The sequence below is a fragment of the Otolemur garnettii genome, unplaced genomic scaffold (assembly GCF_000181295.1).
Source record: "Otolemur garnettii isolate 467f Iridium unplaced genomic scaffold, OtoGar3 scaffold00292, whole genome shotgun sequence".
NCBI lineage: Eukaryota > Metazoa > Chordata > Mammalia > Primates > Galagidae > Otolemur > Otolemur garnettii.
In genome coordinates this window covers 854,429-874,587 of record NW_003852687.1, presented here as the reverse complement: position 1 = coordinate 874,587, position 20,159 = coordinate 854,429, and the positions used below count along the sequence as shown (strand labels likewise).

At 56.5% G+C, this 20,159-nt stretch overlaps 1 protein-coding gene across 1 annotated transcript in view; it reads right to left on the bottom strand.

Moving 5' to 3' along the window:
• The window catches only part of CABIN1 (calcineurin binding protein 1), a 172,723-nt gene that overhangs the window by 15,335 nt on the left and 137,229 nt on the right, over positions 1-20,159 (bottom strand). Inside the window, exons 30-34 of the mRNA XM_023508926.1 lie at positions 11,739-11,902; positions 10,928-11,024; positions 9,458-10,123; positions 7,732-7,806; positions 3,739-4,021 (exon numbers count right to left, since the gene is read on the bottom strand). Coding sequence (XP_023364694.1) covers positions 3,739-4,021; positions 7,732-7,806; positions 9,458-10,123; positions 10,928-11,024; positions 11,739-11,902 — 1,285 coding nt within the window. The remainder of the gene's footprint in view (positions 1-3,738; positions 4,022-7,731; positions 7,807-9,457; positions 10,124-10,927; positions 11,025-11,738; positions 11,903-20,159) is intronic.

The following is a 20,159-nucleotide window of genomic DNA, read 5'->3' as shown; positions in this document are numbered from 1 at the left end:
AGTATCTGGGACTACAGGCACCTGCCACAACACCTGGCTATTTTTAGAGACAAGGTCTTGCTCTGGCTCAGGCTGATCTCAAACCTGTGAGCTCAGGACAATCCACCTGCCTCGGCCTCCCAGAGTGCTGGGATAACAGGTATGAGTCACTGTGCCCAGGCAAATTTAAACATATAGGCACCTAACATTCTTCATCTGAACAATACGATAACCAACACCACCACAAAAGCTGGTGACTTCAATACCCTGACAGATCTGGAAAGATCCTCCTCCAAGCAGAAACTAAATAAGGAAATGCTGGACTTAAACACGGCTCTGGAACAAGTGAGTTTAACAGACATCTACAGAACATTTTACCCCAATACTACTGTTCTCATCAGCTCATCCTAGGACACAGACCATGCCTCTACAAATTTAAAAAAAAAATAGAAATTATATCTTGTATCTTTATGGACCATAATGGAGTAAAAGAAGAACTCAGTGCCAACAGACACACTCATCCTCACACACAATCACGGACTCTAAACAACCTATTACTACACAATGGCTGGGTCAAAGAGCAGATAAAGAAAGAAATCATTAGATTCCGTGGGCAGAATGACAATGAAGTCACAGATATCAAAACCTCTGGGATACGCCAAGGCAGTCCTGAGAGGGAAATTTATCACATTAAATGCCCACGTCCAGAAATCAAAGAGTGCAAGTCAACAATCTAATGACTCATCTCAAGGAACTGAGAAAGGAAGAGCAATCCCACCCCAGACCCAGCAGAAGAAAAGAAACAACCAAAACCAGACCAGAATTTTAAAAACTTGAGAACAAAAGAATCATTCAGAAGATTAATAAAACAAAAGGTTGGTTCTTTGGAAAGATAAACAAAATTGATACACCCCTGGCCAGATTAACAAGAAACTGAAAAGCAGTAAGAGAAACCTGATAAGCTCAATCAGAAACGAAAAAGCAGAAATAACAATCCATACCACGGAGACAGCAAAGATCTTCATGACATACTACAAAGTTCTCTGTGCTCAGTGATTTTTTTCTTTTTTTTTTAGACGGAGCCTCAAGCTGTCCCCCTGGGTAGAGTGCTGTGGCATCACACTCATAGCAAACTCCAACTCCTGGGCTCAAGCAAGTCTCCTGCCTCTACCTCCCAAGTAGCTGGGACCACAGGCGCCCGCCACACGCCCGGCCATTTTTTGGTTGCAGCCGTCATTGTTATTTGGCGGGCCCAGGCTGGATTCGAACCCGCCATCGAACACCAGTATGTGGCTGGTGCGTTAGCCACTTGAGCCACAGGCACCAAGCCTGTGCTCAGTGATTTGAAAACGTGGATGAAACGAACAAATTCCTGGAATCACACTGCCTCCCTAGACTCAACAAAGAAGAAACAGGATTCTTGAACAGACCAATTTCAAGCTCCAATATTGAAACAATAAAAAAATCTCTAACCAAAAAGTCCTGGACTAGATGGTTTCATAGAATTCTACCAAATCTTCAAAGCAGAGCTGGTACCTGCACTGCAGAATCTATTCCAAAACATGGAGAAGGAAAGAACCCTCCCAACTCCTTCTATGAAGCAAATATCACTCTGATGCCAAAACCAGGAAAGGACACATAACAAAGTAAGAAAACTGAAGAGTGCAGACTAACAGACAGATGTTCTTCCCTCCGCTGGATGGTTAGGGAGATGAGGATGTCACTTGCAGCTTTTGGCCCAAATTGGGGTGGGACAGCTATGGTGGAGAGGAAAGGCAGCCAGCCAGCCTCCAGGTGGCTCCGTCAGCCCTGCCTTCTGGCCTCCATCCATGAGGAACCCCTCCCACCCTGTGTCTGGGACATGCATGTAGCCCACAGTGCTGGTCAGCTGCTTCTGAGATGAGGTGATAGAAGATGCTGTGCTATCTCTGCAGGGCTGCTGCCTCTGGGCAGAACCAGCCACCAGGACACACAGATACAGAGGAGGCACATGAAGAACCTGAGGCCCCGGCCAACAGGCAGCAAGGACCTGAGGCTGCCAATACCCCCGAGAGCTAGGATGACCAGCTGACAGCTTGACTGCAACTGCAGGAGAGCACCTGAGCCAGGTCTACCCCACTAAGCCCCTTGTGAGTTCTTGATCCTCAAAATCCTCAAGATAATGAGAGGCAAGACACCCGGGTGGAGGGACAAGAGCTGGGTTTCTACGTGGGAGTGAGATACTCTGAAAAATCACCACCACCAGCCCCTCTAGTCTGTTCACGCTCTGCCCAGCACTGTTGTGAATCCTGCAGGGCTGGCATCTACATTTCATACACTTATGCAGGAAACTGATGCAGAGGGACAGAGAAGAGGGGCCATCAAGGACAGATCTTAAACTGCTCTTTGTCCTACAGCCCTCAGAGGCTCCTCTTAGAGCATCAGCCACAGAGACAGAGCCCAGGGTAAGTACTCCTTCATCTCCCAAGGCCAAAGCAACACAACTGAAGGGGCTGGGCTGGGGACTCCTACACTGTGCCATTCCTCACAGCATACTGGGGAGGCCCAGTGCTAACAGGCCAATGCCGGATCCATCTGCAGCGGGAAAGGGCTGAGAACTCCCAATTCTGCCTCGTTCCAGCCATGTGGTCTGTGAGGCTCTCAATCCGGGGCAGCCATTCCTCGTTGCTCAGATGAGTTGGAGAATGATACAGCCAGGGTTACATGGTGGGAAGCACCAACCCAAGATGTGATCCTCAACCCTAGGCCTCATGGTGGGAGGACAGGCAAGCCTCCAGGCATGACCTGCTGTGGGCCAGCAGAGCCTGGGGCACAGTACCAGCTGGGCCCCTGAGGCAGGGCAGGAGAAGCAGGGGAGGACCCAAAAGGGGGGGTCAGGGAGGCCATGGGAAACCCACTGACCAGGATGCTCCCCACAGACCGCTGCAGATGGGGAGACGAACTGGTTGAGGAATGTCCCTGTCCTATTATGGGTCCCAAGATTGAACAGGGAGGGCCCCGGGCTTTGGATGACAGAATCACAGCTCTCAGAGCTGCAGGTTTTTCAGGGTCAAGTGGAGGTGACAGTGCCTTGCCCATTGCCTTTTAATTCACTGTCCTTAGGGGCATTGCCTTGTCTCTCTGCTGGGCAGGCTGCTGATCCAATGGATTCTGGGTTTTAGAAGGAACAAAGGCTCCCACAACAGAGCCAGCAGGGCCCTCTACTGCCCACACCCCTGTCCTGTCTGTTTTTCTTCACAAGCCCCTACCTTCATCCTGGTTGACTTCAGCTGCCTTGCCCCTGGGGTGTAAAGGGCCAGCACTCAGCAGGGCCTGGTGCCCAGAAGTGCTCACAGACATCTGTGGCTGGGTGTGGGTGGCCTGGCGGTGTGCTCCCAGGGAGGCCTGGTCTGAGCTAGTTCCCCCTCTTCCTACCTGACCTAGCCATCCTGATGTGTCATTACGCTTTGTGGGGAGGAGACATGACAGCAGCCAACAGTCCCAGAACGCTACTTGCTCTCTCCTGACTCACCGTTCTTTCAGAGACGGGAGACTGAGACAGTGAGGGCTCAGAGTGCCTAATATAGGACGTGCTGACCAGGGCTACCGATGCCGCCAGTGACAGGTGAATGGCCCACCAGGGCTGGAGGGCACCCCTGCCTCCCTGCTGCCCACCCTCTCAGCACAGTGAGGACTTGTCGGTGACAGGAGCCTGGCCAGACTCTGGCACAGCTGGGAGTGGGGGCCTCATGCCACAAGGCAGGCTGGGATGGGGCTTACCTGGGCCCAGAGATACCACACTGGGGGTGGCCTCGGGTCTGTGTGGCAGGGGAGCCCCAGGGTCCTTGGGGGGATCTGGGGTACAGGTTGATGCTGAGGGAGGGCAGGTGACAACAGCTGTGGTGGTAGCCGGTACAGGGCGAGGCTTGGTGTGAGCATCACTGGGGCGCTGGAGAGCATCGGCTGGCACTGGGTCAGGGGCTGTTGGGGCCACTGCCGTAGGAAAGAAGTTCTCTCGGCTGTCCTTGGGGTGTTTTGGGGTGGTAGGCATGTCCCCTGAAGCCTGTGAGGAAGAGGAGAGGTGAGGAAGGCCAGCCAGGCAGCTCTGAGCCCATGCTGCCCCTCAGGATACCCCAGGAGAGCCAGGGACTCCAACACAGCCTCCCAGGCCCACACCCTGGGCCCCATGGTGCTGCCAATGAGGTCCACCAGGAGCTCCCTGCCAGGCTACTGTGGACACCATGACACAGTTGGGGACTTAGCACTCCCTCCCTGGGAGGACGTCCAGGTCATGCTAGACTCAGCAGAGGGCCAGGAACCCATATGGGAGGAGTGTGTCTAGACCCATCTCTAGGTGTGAGGGTGTAGCTCCCCATCTGGGAACCGGAGGAACTGGTGGTGGGTCTCAAGAGGGCTACTTCCCGGGGCCACTAGTGGGAGAATCAGGGATGCCAGGGGCTGCTCCAGGGTCTGCTCACTATGCTCCTGGGCTAGATATTGTACCCACTGTGACCCTATCCACGGTGCCACCCAGCTCAGGCTCTGCTGCAATCTGGCCCCACTCCCAATTCACCGTCCTCTGTCACAGATGGGGAGACTAAGGCAGTGAAGGCTAAGAGTTCCTTTGAGTTCTCCAAGTCTTTGCTGTGGGACCATTCCTGAGCCTCACATCCAGCCCAGTCCTCGTGGGATAGATGTGCCCTGACAGCCAGTCTCCAGGCCAGGTGAGCAGGGCACCCCCAAGGTGGCCTCGACAGCTGAGCAGAGGGCTGGGCCTCTGTGTGTTAGCAGAGCCCCCAGCCCATCACCAGCACCAGACCCACTGTACTGTCTGAGCCAGCCTGTTACAGGGCTATCGAGTGTCACACCTGCTGGTGGGTACCCTGGTAGTTCTGAGGTAGTTTTCTTCCAGCGATGACCATCTTTTCTGACATTTGCTTTTTTTTTAATTTTTTTTATTTTTTTTTTGTGACACAGAGCCTCAAGCTGTCCCCCTGGGCAGAGTGCCGTGGCATTACAGCTCACAGCAACCTCCAGCTCCTGGGCTCAAGCGAGTCTCCTGCCTCCGCCTCCCAAGTAGCTGGGACCACAGGCGCCCGCCACAACGCCCGGCTATTTTTTGGTTGCAGCCGTCATTGTTGTTTGGCGGGTCCGGGCTGGGGATTCGAACCCGCCACCTTAGGTGTACGTGGCTGGCGCCTTAGCTGGTTGAGCTATAGGCGTCGAGCCCTGACATTTGCTTTGCGTGAAATGCCCTGTCCCCAGCTGTACATGGTAAGGACGGGCACTAAGGCATTCACACCAAGGGTGTCTGGGATGAGCCCAAGCCAGGGCTCTGGTGGGGTGGGAGGACAGATCTGTCTCTCTGGCCCCATGGGCCCCTGGTGGTACCAGTAGTGTTACTGCAGCCCAGGTGGCAGTGTGAGCCGACGTGCCAGGGCAACATGAGTGCTGTGCCCTGTCCTCACTCAGGGGTGAGCTTCAGCTGTGAGTGACAGCCCCGGGCTGCTCATTATGTCCAGAGTACCCTCCAGGCGTGCACCAGGCTGCCATGGCAACTGGGACATGCTTCAAGCAAAATGGAAATGCCCCAAGGGGCAGGAGGAGTGGGCTCTGATGGCCATGGTCTTCTCCCCAGTGAGGGTCAATGATGGCTGTGACTGTCCCACCTGCCTCCCTGGGATGGCTTCTGGTTGGGTGTAGGGTCCTGTGGGGTTGGGGTAATGGGTGGGGTAGACCTGTTGGGGGCCCTGAGGTGGTGCCCTGCTTCCTCCACCCACACTGAGATGGATGGGGCAATGGGGAGAACCAGGACTGGAGGAGCACAGCGGGACACAGAGCACCTTCTCAGGTCCAAGGTAGGAGCTGTAGGTGGGAATCATAGTGAGAGGAACTTGGGGAAGACACCACAGTCACCTCTCCCCACACCCTCTCACACCCCAGGAGGGGACTGCTGGGGTTAGCCTGATGTCACCCAGCAGGAGACCCAAAGGTCAGGACTTGGGTCCCTGGCTCAGGCTACTCCTGTGACCCACTCTGTGTCTTTTGAGCATTGCCGACAGAAACTTCTGCCTGGCCACTCATGGAACTTGAGGTGTGTGCCTCAGCTCCTCTGTGGGCTCAGTAAAGAGGACTCTTTCCTGTCCTTGGCCCTGCCAGCTGAACACCCCTTTTTTCTCAGGCTAAAGAAGGGGTAGGTTTGGGAGACTTCCTGAGTGGGCTTGTCATTTTACAGAAATAGCCCTCCGCTTTCCTGGTCACCACTCAAATGTCTACCTCCTCCCTTGGGCCAGGGGAGGAGACAGGGGGTTCCCCTAGCAGGCCTGGACTGGAGCCTTGCTCTGGAGCCCTCGAAGTCCCTCTTGTCCCAATGGAGCAGGGAGGCCACGACAGCTTCGAGGTAAACTCTGGCTATTTTGGCAACTGAAGTGGTTGGGCATGTCCTGTCAAGGAGTCTGGCCCCAGCTGGGGCAGTAGGCCCAGCTACTCCCCTCAGTGTCCCCTGTCCGGCCCACAGCCTGCTGGGTCAAAGTTGGACCCCTTGGCTTTCTCAGATCTAGAGCCCAGGCAGGGGTGGTGCTGATGCCCCACTTCCCTCACAGGAAGCTTGTCTAGACCCAGGGTGGCCACCAGTCAGCAGATGGGGGACAAGTCCTCCTGGAATGGTCAGGCCACTCTTTAGACAAGAGGCTGTAGATACTCACATGGCGAGCCACCCCATATGCACACCTGGAGGCTTTTGCTTTAGGCAGGTGCCATTGTTCTCTGACCACCATGTGCACTCCTCTCCACACACCCTCCCACTGAGCTCTGCTCTAGTCCTTGAACCTCCTCAGTCATCTGGACCCATCCCTATAGCCAGACCCGCCCACTGGCCTGCCCTTGAGCAGGGCCTCTTCCATGGAGACTCATCTCTTTCAGCCCCAGCCCTGGTCCAGGGCCCCATCTTTGCTGCCGTGGCCCTGCTGGCTGGCTGGTGCCTGGAAACACTTTCCTTCCTGGACACTGTTCTGACCTGTCTCCAATCTCCCTTCTGCATCTGTGCTCAGCCCTGCCTGTGCCCTCTCCCGGCCTCCATGGCTTCAGGGGCAACTACACCAGGTGGGAGCCTCTAACTTCCTACTGTCTCCCTTGAAAGAGTTTCAGACCCAACACAGGCCCAACTTCAACCCCAGCTTGGGCTGTACTAGGTGTACCCCAGGAGGGGTCTGCTTGCTACTGTGCTACCACCCACTCTTGCCACCATCTTCTGGACCCTTCAACCCTGGCCTGGCCTCTGCACCACCCAAGAGTGCCACTGTCACCACGCTCCTTCCCCTGTTCCATAAACCCAGGACTCCCACCCACCCTCTCAGGATGAGCCCCTGCCCCCCCCCAACACCCTCCCCTTCATGGGCCCCTGTTCAGGCTGTCTCTGCCTTGCCCCCTAGCCCTCAGCCACTTTGCCCCTAATTAGTCTGGCTCTACCATTACTTCCCTGCACTTCTGTCCCAAATAGAACCACCTTTCCAGGGAGGTCAGGTGCTAGGGGCCACCTTCCTGACTTAGGGAAAAGGGAGCTGAGGCAAGAAGACCCCTCAGGTCCTACACGCATGTCTGAGTCAGGGTGCTCCCTGTGGGCCCAGGGTGCAGCCTACTCCTGCCCATCACCCTTGGCCCACAGCTGACCATAGGAGCAGTCCCAGGTGTGTCCTTGTCCTTCACCTGCATCCCAAGGTGAGAAGTGGGGCAGGTCCCATTAGATGAGGCTGGCACAACCCGGACCTGGCTTACCTGTCTCTGGGCAGCAGCCCCGAGGTGGACCTGACAGAATTTCACAGCCTGCTCCAGTGCAGCATCCTCATCCACCTGAGCAACAAGATGCCTGCAGTCAGGGGACCCAGGCCACAGGGGCTGCCTCATCCCAGCCCTGTCTGCAGGAGGCACACACCAGCCCAGAGCATGTGGCTCTGGTGCCTGCCTCCACCCCAGCCTCCCATGAGGAGTGCCCACTGCTGACTACACCGAGACCCCCGGCCTTGCCTAGGAAACAGGGGCAGGTGCCCATCCACGGCCTGGGTGAGGGTGCAGGCCGAGCTCCCACAGCACCAGGTACTGGTGCCAGGACTGCATCCAGCCACCCCTCTGGACTCAGGTAGCCATGCCACACTCATCACACTCATTTCAAGGACTCAGAGCCCCAAGCAAGCCTTCAAATTTGGCTGAGGCCCAGCTGCTGGGGGATGAGGGGGCTCTTCTGTGCTCAAACCTGTCCCAGAAGTGGGTAGGATAGAGGGCTGTATCAGAGTGGGAGGAGCCTTTTGGAATCCTAGGCCTGATGGGGACCATCTATGCTATGCCAAGTGTGTCTTGGGTAACCGAGAACCCAAGGGTGATATGAGACTGGGAAGGCACGTGGGTTACTCTAGTTGAGCAGCAGGTAGAGGGAGGGAGGCACCCTGCTGGGCAAGGCCAGGGGAGCGAGCATGGCAGGAAAAGGACCCTTCCCACCAGCAAAGAAGGTGGCACTGGGAGTTTTTCTAAGGAATTAGCAACAAAGACACATGAAAGTCATCACTGGATGGCAGTCTCTAAGTGGGGCTGCAATGACATGGCAGTATCTCAGGATGGTCATCCCATTTGAGAGTTATGGAAGTTGTGGGGATTCCTCCTATGGGAATAAATTTAAACAGAGAAAAAGGTGTGTGCTCGATAATCAAATTTTTTTTGAGATCAAGTCTTACTTTGTTACCTTGGGTAGAGTGCCATGGTGTCACGGCTCATAGCAACCTGTAACTCTTGGGCTCAAGCGATTCTCTTGCCTCAGCCTCCCAAGTAGCTGGGACTACAGATGCCCACCACAATGCCCAGCTATTTTCTGGTCATAGTTGTCATTGTTGTTTGGCAGGCCTAGGCTGGATTTGAATCCGCCATCTCTGGTTTATGTGGCTGGCACCTTAGCCGCTTGAGCTATAGGTGCTGAGCCTAAAATAAAATTTTTAAAAAGGCAGGCAGGCTCAGCGTCAGCCACATACACCAGGGCTGGCGGGTTCAAGTCCAGCCTAGGCCTGCTAAACAATGACATCTACAAAAAAAAGAAATAGGTAGGCATTGTGATGGGCCCCTGTAGTCCCAGCACTTGGGAGGCTAAGGCAAAAGAATCTCTTAAGCCCAAGAGTTTGAGGTTGCTGTGAGCTGTGACTCCACAGCACTCTACTGAGGGTGACATAGTGAGGCTCTGCCTTAAAAGAAGTGCCCCAAGCTGTGCCTGTGGGTCCAGTACAGCAGCGGGATGAGGTCCTGGCTTGTTGCGCTGGATTTGATAAAGTTTTGCAATGTGGTCTTGCTCCTTTTCAGGTTAAATGTAGACTTTGGGGAGCTCACTGCAGAATGTGAATAGTGGTGCTAGGGTGGAAATGCCTAAAACCCACCCCAAGGGCAGGCCTGGCAGGTGTGAGCAGCCTGAGCTGACTGCCCTGAGAACAGAACAGTGAGGGCAGGGCCTCCAGGCACCACTCACCTGCTTGATGAGCATGTAGGTCTCAGACATGATCCTCTCCACGCGGCCCAGGTCGTGGGCCACACCCTTCTGGCCCTGCTGCCACACGCGGTAGGCATCCAGCAAGAGTGTCTTGCCCAGCTCTGTGTCCTCCAGGAGCTTCCTCTTGCGGCTGTGCCGTGGAGGTGGCTCTTCAGGGTGGCCACCCCTGGCCCCTGTGGTGGTGGCAGCAGTGGGGACAGAGGCTGGCTGGACTGGGGGGAGCGGGGTGGGCTGCTGCCGGGCACTAATGCTCAGCTCCTCCAGAGACAGCTCAGTGGGCCGGCTCTCAGGGCCCCGGTCCCTTGGCGGTTGGCCTGGCAGCAGGGGTGGTGTCTGCTCCAAGTCTGAGTGGCGACCAGCAGCCTCACCTGTGTCCATGGGCTCGGTGGGCCCAGCCCGGGGTCTTTCCTTGTCCTTCCACTCCTTGCCTTGGTCTACACTATCTCCTGCGTCCATGGCCACAGGCCGGTGACTGATGGGACCCACTTTTCCCCCTGGCTCAGGCCCTGGCACTGAGTTATCAGCCAGAGGGGGCTTCTTGGGTTGAGGAAGGCCCTCCTGGCCATCCTCGGGACTGGCCTTGTGTGAGACATCGGTGGTCATCCTGGCTACTGGGAGGACACAGGCCTTAGAGCGTTCTGACCCCTGTGAGGAAACAAAAGATAAGACCATATCTTTGGTATCTCTACCTCCATGCCTTTGGTGTGCCCACCCTGGCCTCTCCTACCTAACATCAATCTGGCTCTGGACACCTGCTAGCTGGCAGGGCTATGGAGGGGGACGCTTGACCTGGAGACCTGCCTGGGGACCCCTCTGTACTTCCGTTGCCCCCAGATGTGAGCGTTGGGGCAGCTCTGGGTGTTCTATGAGAAGGGGACCTGCCCAGGACCACCAAGTGTGCTTGCTACACAGCCAAGTCTTCTTGGCCCCAGTGCATGAGACCTGGGTGGGAGTTGGCGAGGACCCCTCCCTCCCCAGGTTTAGGGTGCTGTCCTGAGCCCCTGTACCAAGCCACAGGGGCCCCATTGGCACAAGCTCTGGAGTCGCCAGGCCAGTGACTTAGCCCCCCGGGCCTTGAGGTGACAGCTGTGAAACAGGCTCTTCTGTACCCACTTCTGAGGAAAGGAAGGGACAGTGCACACCGGGCTCTCACAGGCCTGGGTCAGCATGCCAGGGGGAGGGCTCAGGCTCGGGACAACACCTGGGGTGGGACGCGCTGCTCAAGAGCTCAGGCCCGTGGAAGGTCACGGTGGCTCTTGCTCCTTAGCAAGCACGTCAGTGCCCGACTGTGTACTGTATGGTCAGTGCCATTTCTGTCTCCCCTGCCTGGGCAGAGGGAGGATGGCAGCTCCTTCCCAGAGGTGGACACAGGGACAAGGGCGGGGTGAGGGCCAGCACCTGGGAAGGGCCTGGGGGCGCAGGCATGGGCTGTGGAGCAGCGCTGGGTACCTCTGCGAGCTCGCTCAGTGTGTCCTCCAGCACCTTCACAGTGAGGATGAAGGCCCTCTGTGCCAGAACCTGGCGGTCAGCATCTCGCAGATACTTCCTGCAGTCATATGGGGTGGCCAGAGAGGACAGCAGAGTGTCAGGCACCACACAGCACTGTGGGATGGTGCCCTGTGCTCTGTCGCTGCCCTGAGAATGCCTGTTTCTCCCTTGTTCTACCTGCTGGGGTGCATGAAGCCTCCCTTGAGTACCCTCCACACTCAGCAGGCTTGGGGGGGAGGTGGGGAGGCCTCCAATGTGCCCTGAGCTCAGTGAGGCAGTACAGGCACAGGCGGTTAGTCTGTGTCCGAGCTGAATCTCTCCAGGGATCCTTCCCTGTCAATGGCAGTTATAGCGATGCCCTGATGTGCTGTCCATCCCACCCTTTCTGGCAGAAGGACCCCGCTTACCCCTGAGACCCAGACCCTCTGTCACTGGCCTTTGTCTGGCAGTACCACGGCTACTGCTTGAACATCTCTTTCCCCTGTGACCTGGTGGTACCTCCGAAAGCCCAAGCAGGGGAAAGCAGGAGGGAAGGCCAGGCTGGGTCCTCAAGATCTTGACAGGTAATTGGATCAATGGGGAAGCTCTATCTGTCCCAGGGGGCCGGGGGCAGGGGGGCTGTGTGAGCTCTTGACACTGGAACAGAGAGAACCCTGAAGAAAGAGAAGTGCTGCTCTGGGCTCCCAACCAGCGGGCCTTCTGGCTGGGACACAGTAAAGACTCCCTAGTATTCCAGGACTGTGGGGGCTGTGCCCAGGGTGGCAGCACTCACTTGCCCTGGTCTGGGGTTCGCTGCAGCATGGAGGACACCTTGAGCAGTGTGCTGTGGTCCCGCAGCTGGGCCAGCACCTTAAGCAGCAGCACGATGGAGCGGTTCATATGCCAGGCGAAGCTGCCTGGCCGGTCGATCTCATCCACGGGGATCCGCCAGATGCCCTGTGGGGTGGGGGTGGGGGGCAGATGTGTGAGGGAGGCTGCTGTGGCCAAAGCCTTAGGGACACCCTTGCCTCGGGTTCCCTGAAAACTGCCACAGTGCCAGAAGCAACCAGGGGCTTCCTGGACACCTCTCACTGTCCCAAGGCAGAGACAGTGCTTCCCACTCTGCCCTGATCTAGATGACACAGCCACTGCTCCACAGCCTCCCACTAAGTGTGGCTGTGTAATTTGAGCCTGATCACACATTAAGACAGACACCAAGGAACTTAGTGCTCCCGCCTCTCTGCCAGGGAGCTGACCCTTCTGTGGGACCACTTCCTAGAAACGGAGCTGCTGGGTCAAAAGGGGGCTGCAGGAAGGCGATGGCATGGGGCCCACCTCTGCTCAGAGAAATCACTGCAGCTCCACTCCTCTGTGAAGGCTGAACCAGGGCAGGGCTGGCTCTGGGAGCCCCTTCCTCTCCCTCAGTCTGGCTGAACCTGCTGCAGCCCTGGGCACCCTCTCTCTGCTGCCAGCTTCAGGGTCTGGTTCCCTGTTGTGTCCTAGTGAACAGCATGGTCTCAGACACGTATTCAGGGTCCAGTAAAGGTGTGGGAAAGGCATGAATGACCATTGGAATGAGTGACGTGGATGCTAAGGAGGCTCTGGAACAAGCCAGTAGACCATGGGTGGACCCCTATAACTGACACCCTGGAAAAATTCCTGCCCCAAATGGCCCAGGTGTGACAGCAGTGGCTGGGAAAGTACTATCCCTACAGCCTACCAGGGGAAGGGCTGGGCTTCATAGATGCTACAGTGTCCCTCACAGGGTCCCAACTGAGCCTTGCACAGCTATGCTGCAGAGCGGACCTCAGATACAGAGGGCCCCTAGAGTTTACTGAATACCCCCATTAGCCCTGCAGAACTTCTAAAGAAGCGGTTCTCAACCTGTGAGTCGCGACCCCTTTGTAACAATGAAAATACACTGCGGCATTAGGAAGGTTGAGAACCACTGCTATAAAGACTTGGAAGGCCAGATGCAGGATTTCTCTTCTAGTGTACCCCCAAACTAGAGGCCAGACCCTTACAAGCACCTGGGGTAGGGAAGTCCTCCCATGCTTTTTGTGTAGCTATCAGGGAAAGATGGATAAAAGAACCACATTTGCCCCTCCAAGCTGCAGTGGAGGTGGGTTTGAGTATGATGACTGCCCAGAAGCCAAAGGAAGCAGCCCTGCTCCTCCAGCAAGTGTGGCCAGTTGGCGAGGAGAGACAATAGAGACAGGGTCACAGGGGCCTGGCACCATGCCACCGCCTCAAGAGACTCCCAGATACTCGGCGCCAGGGACCCAATGCCTATCTGCCAGCACTGTGCCAGGTAGATGCCCCCCTCTGCTGAACATCTAGGGGGCTTGCCATTTTTCGAGGTGGCTTGTTTCACCTTTGGCTAATCATCATCAAAGGCCCTTTCTTCTCGCCATGCTGGAAGCCCTCCTGGAAGGCTGCAGTCAGGGCTGGCTGCCCCTCCCACTCCTCCTCTCTCACTCCAGGTACTCACTGCCCTCACACCCTTTGGTCCGACACAGGTCATGAATCCCATGCCTTGCGGCAGCCTTTGCTGATGCCCTCCCCACCTCCTTTGCCCAGTTGTAGTGCACCTCCTCTTGGAAGCCCTCCTGGCTTGCCACTCTCCTCTGACTCTTTCCAAGACCACTCAAGGCAAGTCCCTCCGAAGGTGGGGGAGGGTTTGTGACTGGCAGTGGGTCCCTGGGAGTGGTATCTGCTGCAGCTCAGGGTCCACAGGGCCTTTACACAGAGCTGGCAGAGCATATGAAGTGCCCAGCTTAAGAAGGATTTTCTGCCTCCTAGAAGGCTTTGCAGAAACCTCTGGGGAATCTTAGCTCTCTGATCTTCCTGTTGGCCTCTCACCCTGGAGATCTACATTCAGTTGTACAGGGTAGGTGGGAGACAATTCTGCTTACAGCGAACAGAATGTTCTTGAGAGGCCTGGGCTACGCCATGTGAGGCAATTACTACAAGGCTGTAACAACGCAGTAGGGAGCAGTGCCTGGTGAACACAGGCTGACCTGGACAAGCTCCTGGTCAGGCAAGAGCTGGCTTCCCTCTCTCCCATGGAAAAAGGGGATGAGATGGGCCTGCTAGAGATCATGCCTGGCCTCTGCAGGGTGGGCCAGACAGGCACAGTGAACTTGGCGGATGGTGAGGCATGTTGGCAGGGCCCCTGCAGAGGGGAATTCCAAGCCCCTCTCCCCCAGTTCAGACAGTACACTTGTGTACTCTGGAGGCTGGGTGGGATGGGAGGATGTGCCCAAGCCAGCCAACGAGCACGTGGAGACAACCTCTGGAGGACCCACAATGTGGTCACCGCAAGTAGGTGCAGGGACAGCCTCTGGGAGGGCACGAATGGCCTGGTACTGCTAGCCCCACGTGGAGCTGAAAGTGGCCAGAAGCTGTCAACTGCTTGTAATATCTCCCAGGAGATGGGTAGTGAAAAAGCCCTAGGTTCATCCCAAGCCCCACTTGGAACATCTAGAAACATCCACAGCACTCTGCTCCAGAGGAGGCTGTGCTGTGCTAGCCAAGCTATCTGCCTCTCCTTTTGAAACTGTTAAAGACGGCTGCTTCCCAACAGAAGCCAGGGCAGGCAGATGCCCCTCTCCTGGGGTTTCCATTCACTCTCTGCTGAAGGGCCTTCTCATCTTGAGGCTCCTGGAGCTCGGGATGCTGACAGACACGCCCACGAGGAGACATCTGGTGCAGCACATACCCAGTGGTGCTTTGGAGCCCTGGCTCCCTCCTGCTTCCCCTTGTAACATAATGCCACTGATTTTAGAGGGGATGGGAGACCAAACAAATCAGGCAGCAAGTCTGTGGGAAACCAGAAGGGGACTACAGATGCCACTGCCTGCTTGGCACCTCCACACCATGGTGACTCTCAGAACTTCCCACCAGCCCCCAGAGGCTTGGGAGACAGAGTTTCGTATCTGCACACGCTCTGGTTTCTCTGGCTTCCTTTTGGCTTCTTGTTTGCCTTTCCCTAACAATGGTGGTGCTGAAGAGCATGCTTCCTGGGCAGGGTCACCCTTTATTCATTCAGACACCCCAGTGTAGGGGGGCACTTCTCACTCCTTCTTCTGTACTCTGTCCCCCTGCCCCTCACCACCCCTAGGGGTTGGGACCTTGGTGTTCCTGGCTGGGCCCAAGACTTACCTACCTATCATGAGAATTGGCCAGGAGATCAGCTATCCCTTTCTAACAGGAGTCCTTGGGGACACTCCCTTTTCTCTGTAGCATGGGGCTGTGAACAGATGGACATAAGCAACAGGGGGGTTCCTGTGGCCATGAGGGTGGCCTCCAAGGACAGCTGGCCTGAGAAAGTGAGGTCACCAGGCAGAGTTGTGAGCCAGGATGGTGGTAAGCAAGCCAACTACTCTACCTTCTGCCTGAGCCAGGGAGAGCTGGGCTTGTGTTTGCATCCAGAACCACAAGGGACAGCCTCTGAGGGTGGAGAGACAGGCGCCAGGCAGGGGAAGGCACCTGCTTCATCTGGCCTTTCTTATCCAACCTCACACAGGAGGAAGGAGCATGGCCAAGCTCTACCTGTGGCAGCAGAGGCCCCACCATTTGCATCTCCAAGGATACATGTGTGGGTTGGGGCATCACTGTGTATGGGGGAAGAAGGGTGCAGGTAACAGTGCTGAAAGGGGGCTGGTTGAGGGCAGGTGTGGCCCTGGGACTGATGGCCCCACGGCACCTGAGGAAAAGGACAAAGCAGGATCACAGACCGGCAAGGGCTAGGGGTGGGAATGGGAGCCTGGGTGCGGCAGGGACCCCCCACGGAGCATTGGGCTGAGGCTTGTCCTCCTACGGCCCCCTTCTCACTCTCGTCTGGTCCCTGGTCCTGCTGCTCTAGACCCACCCTAATTCTCCCAGCTCTGCAGGTACACTTGCTGTTTTTGGGTTTGTCCCACTCAACTCCTGGGTCCTGGTGTTGCCAGGGCCGGGTTCCCTGATGGCCAGTGATGCTGGGATAATGCTTAGGGAGCTGCAGGCAGTGGGGTGCACCCAACCGCAGACTCAGAGCACTTAAAGACACCAGGACTGTGCTCCAGCTCTTCCTCTGTGCCACATATTTATCCTAAGCATCTTAGCCATGCCCCAACCTTCAGAGTGGTCTCGGCTCCTCACTGGCAGATAAGGTCACCGAGACTGACTATAGTAATCTGAATAATTTATGGAGCCCCAGACTCTGGGCTGAGTGCTTGACAGAAGTGACTAAACCCAGCCTGCAGCCTTGAGATGGGGTGTGCTCCAGAGCTGGGTCTCACTGTGGGTGAGGCTGGGAGCCACAGAGGGAAGGCACAGCACTGTTGGTCAGGGGGCCCACACACTTTCCTAGGGCAGCTAAGACCTAGGAAGTGGAGGTGGTGGGGCGCTGCCAAGGCCAACGCTGAGCTCAATAGCCTGAAGCCACAGATTCAAACACAGTTCTGGTTTTCAAGTAAACCCCACTGCCTGCTGCTGGGCCATTACTCAGGTCATTTTGAATAGCACAGTCCAAGGCTATTCTGCGACTCCCGTGGCCAAGGGCTCCCAGCCCTGTCTGTCACCTTTGTAGACCCCACTTTTCAGTTATGGCTTCTTTAGAGCTTCCTCCACTCTGAGGGTACAGGCAAAGGCTCCCCAGGAAAACAAGTGCTTCTACAAATACCAGAGCAGGAAAGAAGGGGGAAGGGGCAAGAGGTACAGATCAGTCTGAATCACACTCAGACTAGCAGCATGGTCTTGTCAGAGTGGACAGGGCTCAGGCATGGGGCGAGTCGAGACTCAGAGGTTCATACAAGTGTGTAATCAACGCCCTCCATTTCTAGAGAGGGAAACAGAGTTCAGACCACCTGCCTGAGGCTGCCTGGTGATCTCAAAGTGGGATCAAGATGTAGGGGCCAGTCTCCCCACCTTGGACCTTCCCCATGCTCTTGCTTAATACAGAAGAACAAGAAGCTAAGCAGCGTGACTTCTCTTTTACAGACATAAAAATGTAGGCAGGGAGAATGCAGTGATGCCCTATCACAACCTCACTGGTGAGCCAAACACCTTTTAACACCTGGGGATGCCCAGGGGCAGGCTAGGACTGGAACACTGCCCACGGATAGGGTGGCCACTGTCTTCTGCTAGCACTGCAGGTACCTTAGAACATCATAATTAAGTCCCCTGGGTCACTGTTGCAGGTCTTTGGTCCTCCCAGGGCTCTGCTGGCCTCCTCTAGCTGCCACACACAGATCTCAGATGTAACTCCCTCCCCACTCTGCCATTCTTGGGGCCATTCTCAGGTGGGATACTAGGTGGGGCTCAAGTGTGTGTGTGTGGGTTACCACCCCTGGAAGCACCTAGAAAGGCCAGGAAGGAGCTGCCTGGGCACTGTGCATTGGTACTGAGGGGGACAGGCAATGAGGTGTGCACACCAATCTAGGGAGGCCTGGGGCACTTGGCCTGACGGAGTGGGTGGCCACCGTGTCACACAGTAGACTCTCTCCTCTCTAGGTTCCCTGGGCTGTCCAACTCCAAAGAGTCTGAGTATGCTGCCTGCTGACTGTCCTGAAAACAAGTGTTCCAGGTCAAAAACAAACTCTGGCCTCCACACCCCTTCAACTTTAGCGCAGCCTTAGAGAGGGGCTCTGAGTGAGTCTCACAAGGGCAAGGAAAGCAGCTCACTGCCCTCTGCCCTCTGCCCTCCATGTGCTCCCAGAGCCACACCCCTGGGACAGCCCTGAGCAGGCCCTTAGCGATCTAGGGTGAGGGGACAGAAGAAATGCTGGGGCATGAAGCAATGAGCTAAGAAATCAAGGACCTTGGGGGTGTTCAGAGAGCCAGGATGGAGCTGGAGCAGGAGTCAGAGAAACAACCTCTGCAGCGCGCGAGTGAGCAAGCACGTGAGGAAACAGCAGCCAAGCAGGTGCAACAGCAGCTCCCTCAATATCTACACCCTCACAGGGCGTCCCCAGCAGAGAAGTGTGTGATCTTCAATCCTTTTAACTCAGCAAATGGAGCGCATGTTATTTCCCTACATTATTAAAAACATATCCTTTAAATCAGGGGTCCTCAAACTTTTTAAACAGGGGGCCAGTTCACTGTCCCCCAGACTGTTGGAGGGCTGGACTGCGGGCCCTGGGATGAGTCAGCTGTTAAGCAGGATAGGCAGTGGCAGCAAAAACACCCAGCGGACTGGATAAATATCCTAGGCGGGCTGCATGTGGCCCGTTGGCTGTAGTTTGAGGATACCTGCTTTAAATTGACCACAGAGCACTCTGCCCTATAGTGAAGTGAGCTACTACAAGGCATCTGGGTCTGAGTGTTCAGGGTTACTATGAAGAATGACAAGCTGAATAGCCTCCTCCATAAGGCATCTTTTCCTTGGGATGGATCACACAGAAGGGACCAAGAGGAGGGCAGGTGACAGCAGGCTGGTCTCCTGGAGGCAGGGCTGGTGTCTGAGCTAACAATGGGTGAGTGCCCTGTCTCCCTGGGCCCTCCCAGCCCTAAGCCAGCTGTACCCGCCCATGGATGATGGCAAGAGATGCTTCCCAGAGCAGATCAGCTCTGCCAGCCCTGTTCACAGAAAACACAGTGCTACCAGCACACAAGGGGGAACCCATTCCCCTGCTACAGGGATTCTCCAGCACTCCCCATGGCATGGGCGCAGCGGTGACTCAGTATTCAGAAGAGACAAGGGTGGGGAGCCTGCTGGCATCCCATTCCCGAGCAAGCAGCAGGCATAGGGTGTGGGGGCAGGCTGGTGTGATCTGAGGGCCAGCTGCAGAGTGGTGCCTGCACTAGAAATGGTAACGGAGCCTCTCAGCAGAGAGGGCTGCTGGGGCATGAGGTTAGCCCCCCCCCCCCCAAACACAAAAACTTCCTCCTGGTTCCAGAACAGCCTTAGTGTTAGTGCCCAACCCAGGCTGAGCCAGGAATAGGATGGAATCTGGACTGTAGGCCCTGAGGTCAGAAGCAGCTGTGGGAAAAATACCAGAATCTGCCACTGTCTTGGGGAGAGACACCTGTCATCCACAAACTGATGTAAGCCACTCAAACGGCAAGATCACTTGCAGAAAAAAGGGGAGGGGTAGGGCAAGGTCCACAAGGATGCACTTGGCTGTCTTCTCATGGGTTTAGCAGCAGTCACAGGAGCCCCTGCCCAGCTCCCCCAACATAGATTCAGTCATGCCTTGTTAGGGGGGAGAGACTTATTCCAGGGCACACAGGCAGCAGCAAGAGACTACAGAACTCAGCCTAACAGGGTCTTTGCACTCCACCTCGGTTGTCCCCAAGGAAAGATCAGCATCACAAGCAGAGGTGGGCCAGCTGGGCAGCACCCTTTCCAAACCCCACCCCACTCCCAGTCCTGAGGTGCTTAGACACAGCACTGAATTTTCAGGCTGCAGCTCCCTACCTTCCTGGTGCCCCCGAGCAGCCTTCCTGCTGGGGGCCTAAGGTTGGGGGAAGGAGACCCCAGGGGCAGATAAGGTTGAACACTCCTGGAGGCAGGAAGTTCCCGCAGCTTCCATCACAAATCCATCAGGGCCGGCCTCTCCGGCCACAGGGTTGTGCAAAGGCCACCAGGGGCGCCCTCCCAGCCTGCCCTCACCCATGCGGTCCAGGCTGTTCAGGCTGACTACCCAAGGCAAGGGATTCCCCGCGCCATCCACAGGTAATGAGTCCCTGACGCAGGCAGGGCTGGGGAAGCCTGCAATTTCCCTGCAGCTGCGCCTACTCCTTTCCAGCCTTTCCTGCCAAATGGGACACCGCGCACTAGGTCCCCAGAACTGCCGGGCTGCCCCTCCCCTCCCCCCTCCCGGGAAAAGCAGAAACGACAAACAACCAAGTGGAGGGGAGCGCCGGGCTGCCAACTCCGTGATAGCCAGCCCCACCTCCCTGGGCCGCCCCCCATACGACGCTCCCCCACTCTCCAACAGCACCCCTCCTCCCACTTGGTGTGGGGCAAGGTCCGGGTCCATTGCAGAGCTCAGAGCCGGCCAGCGTTCACAAAGCTCTGGCACCATCTTCCCGCCCCCGCACAGCGGCTATTTATAGCTAGGGAAGCACCGAGCCCGGGCGCCGCTGCCCACCCGGCCGGGCAACCCGCTCACCATCCCCGGGAGCGGCGTGCCGCAGCTCCTCATCGGCGCCTTCCGCCGCGAAGTTGCTCCCGCGGACGGCTTTGGCTTTCGCTTTCGCACGGCGCACACCCCCGCGCGTGTCGGGC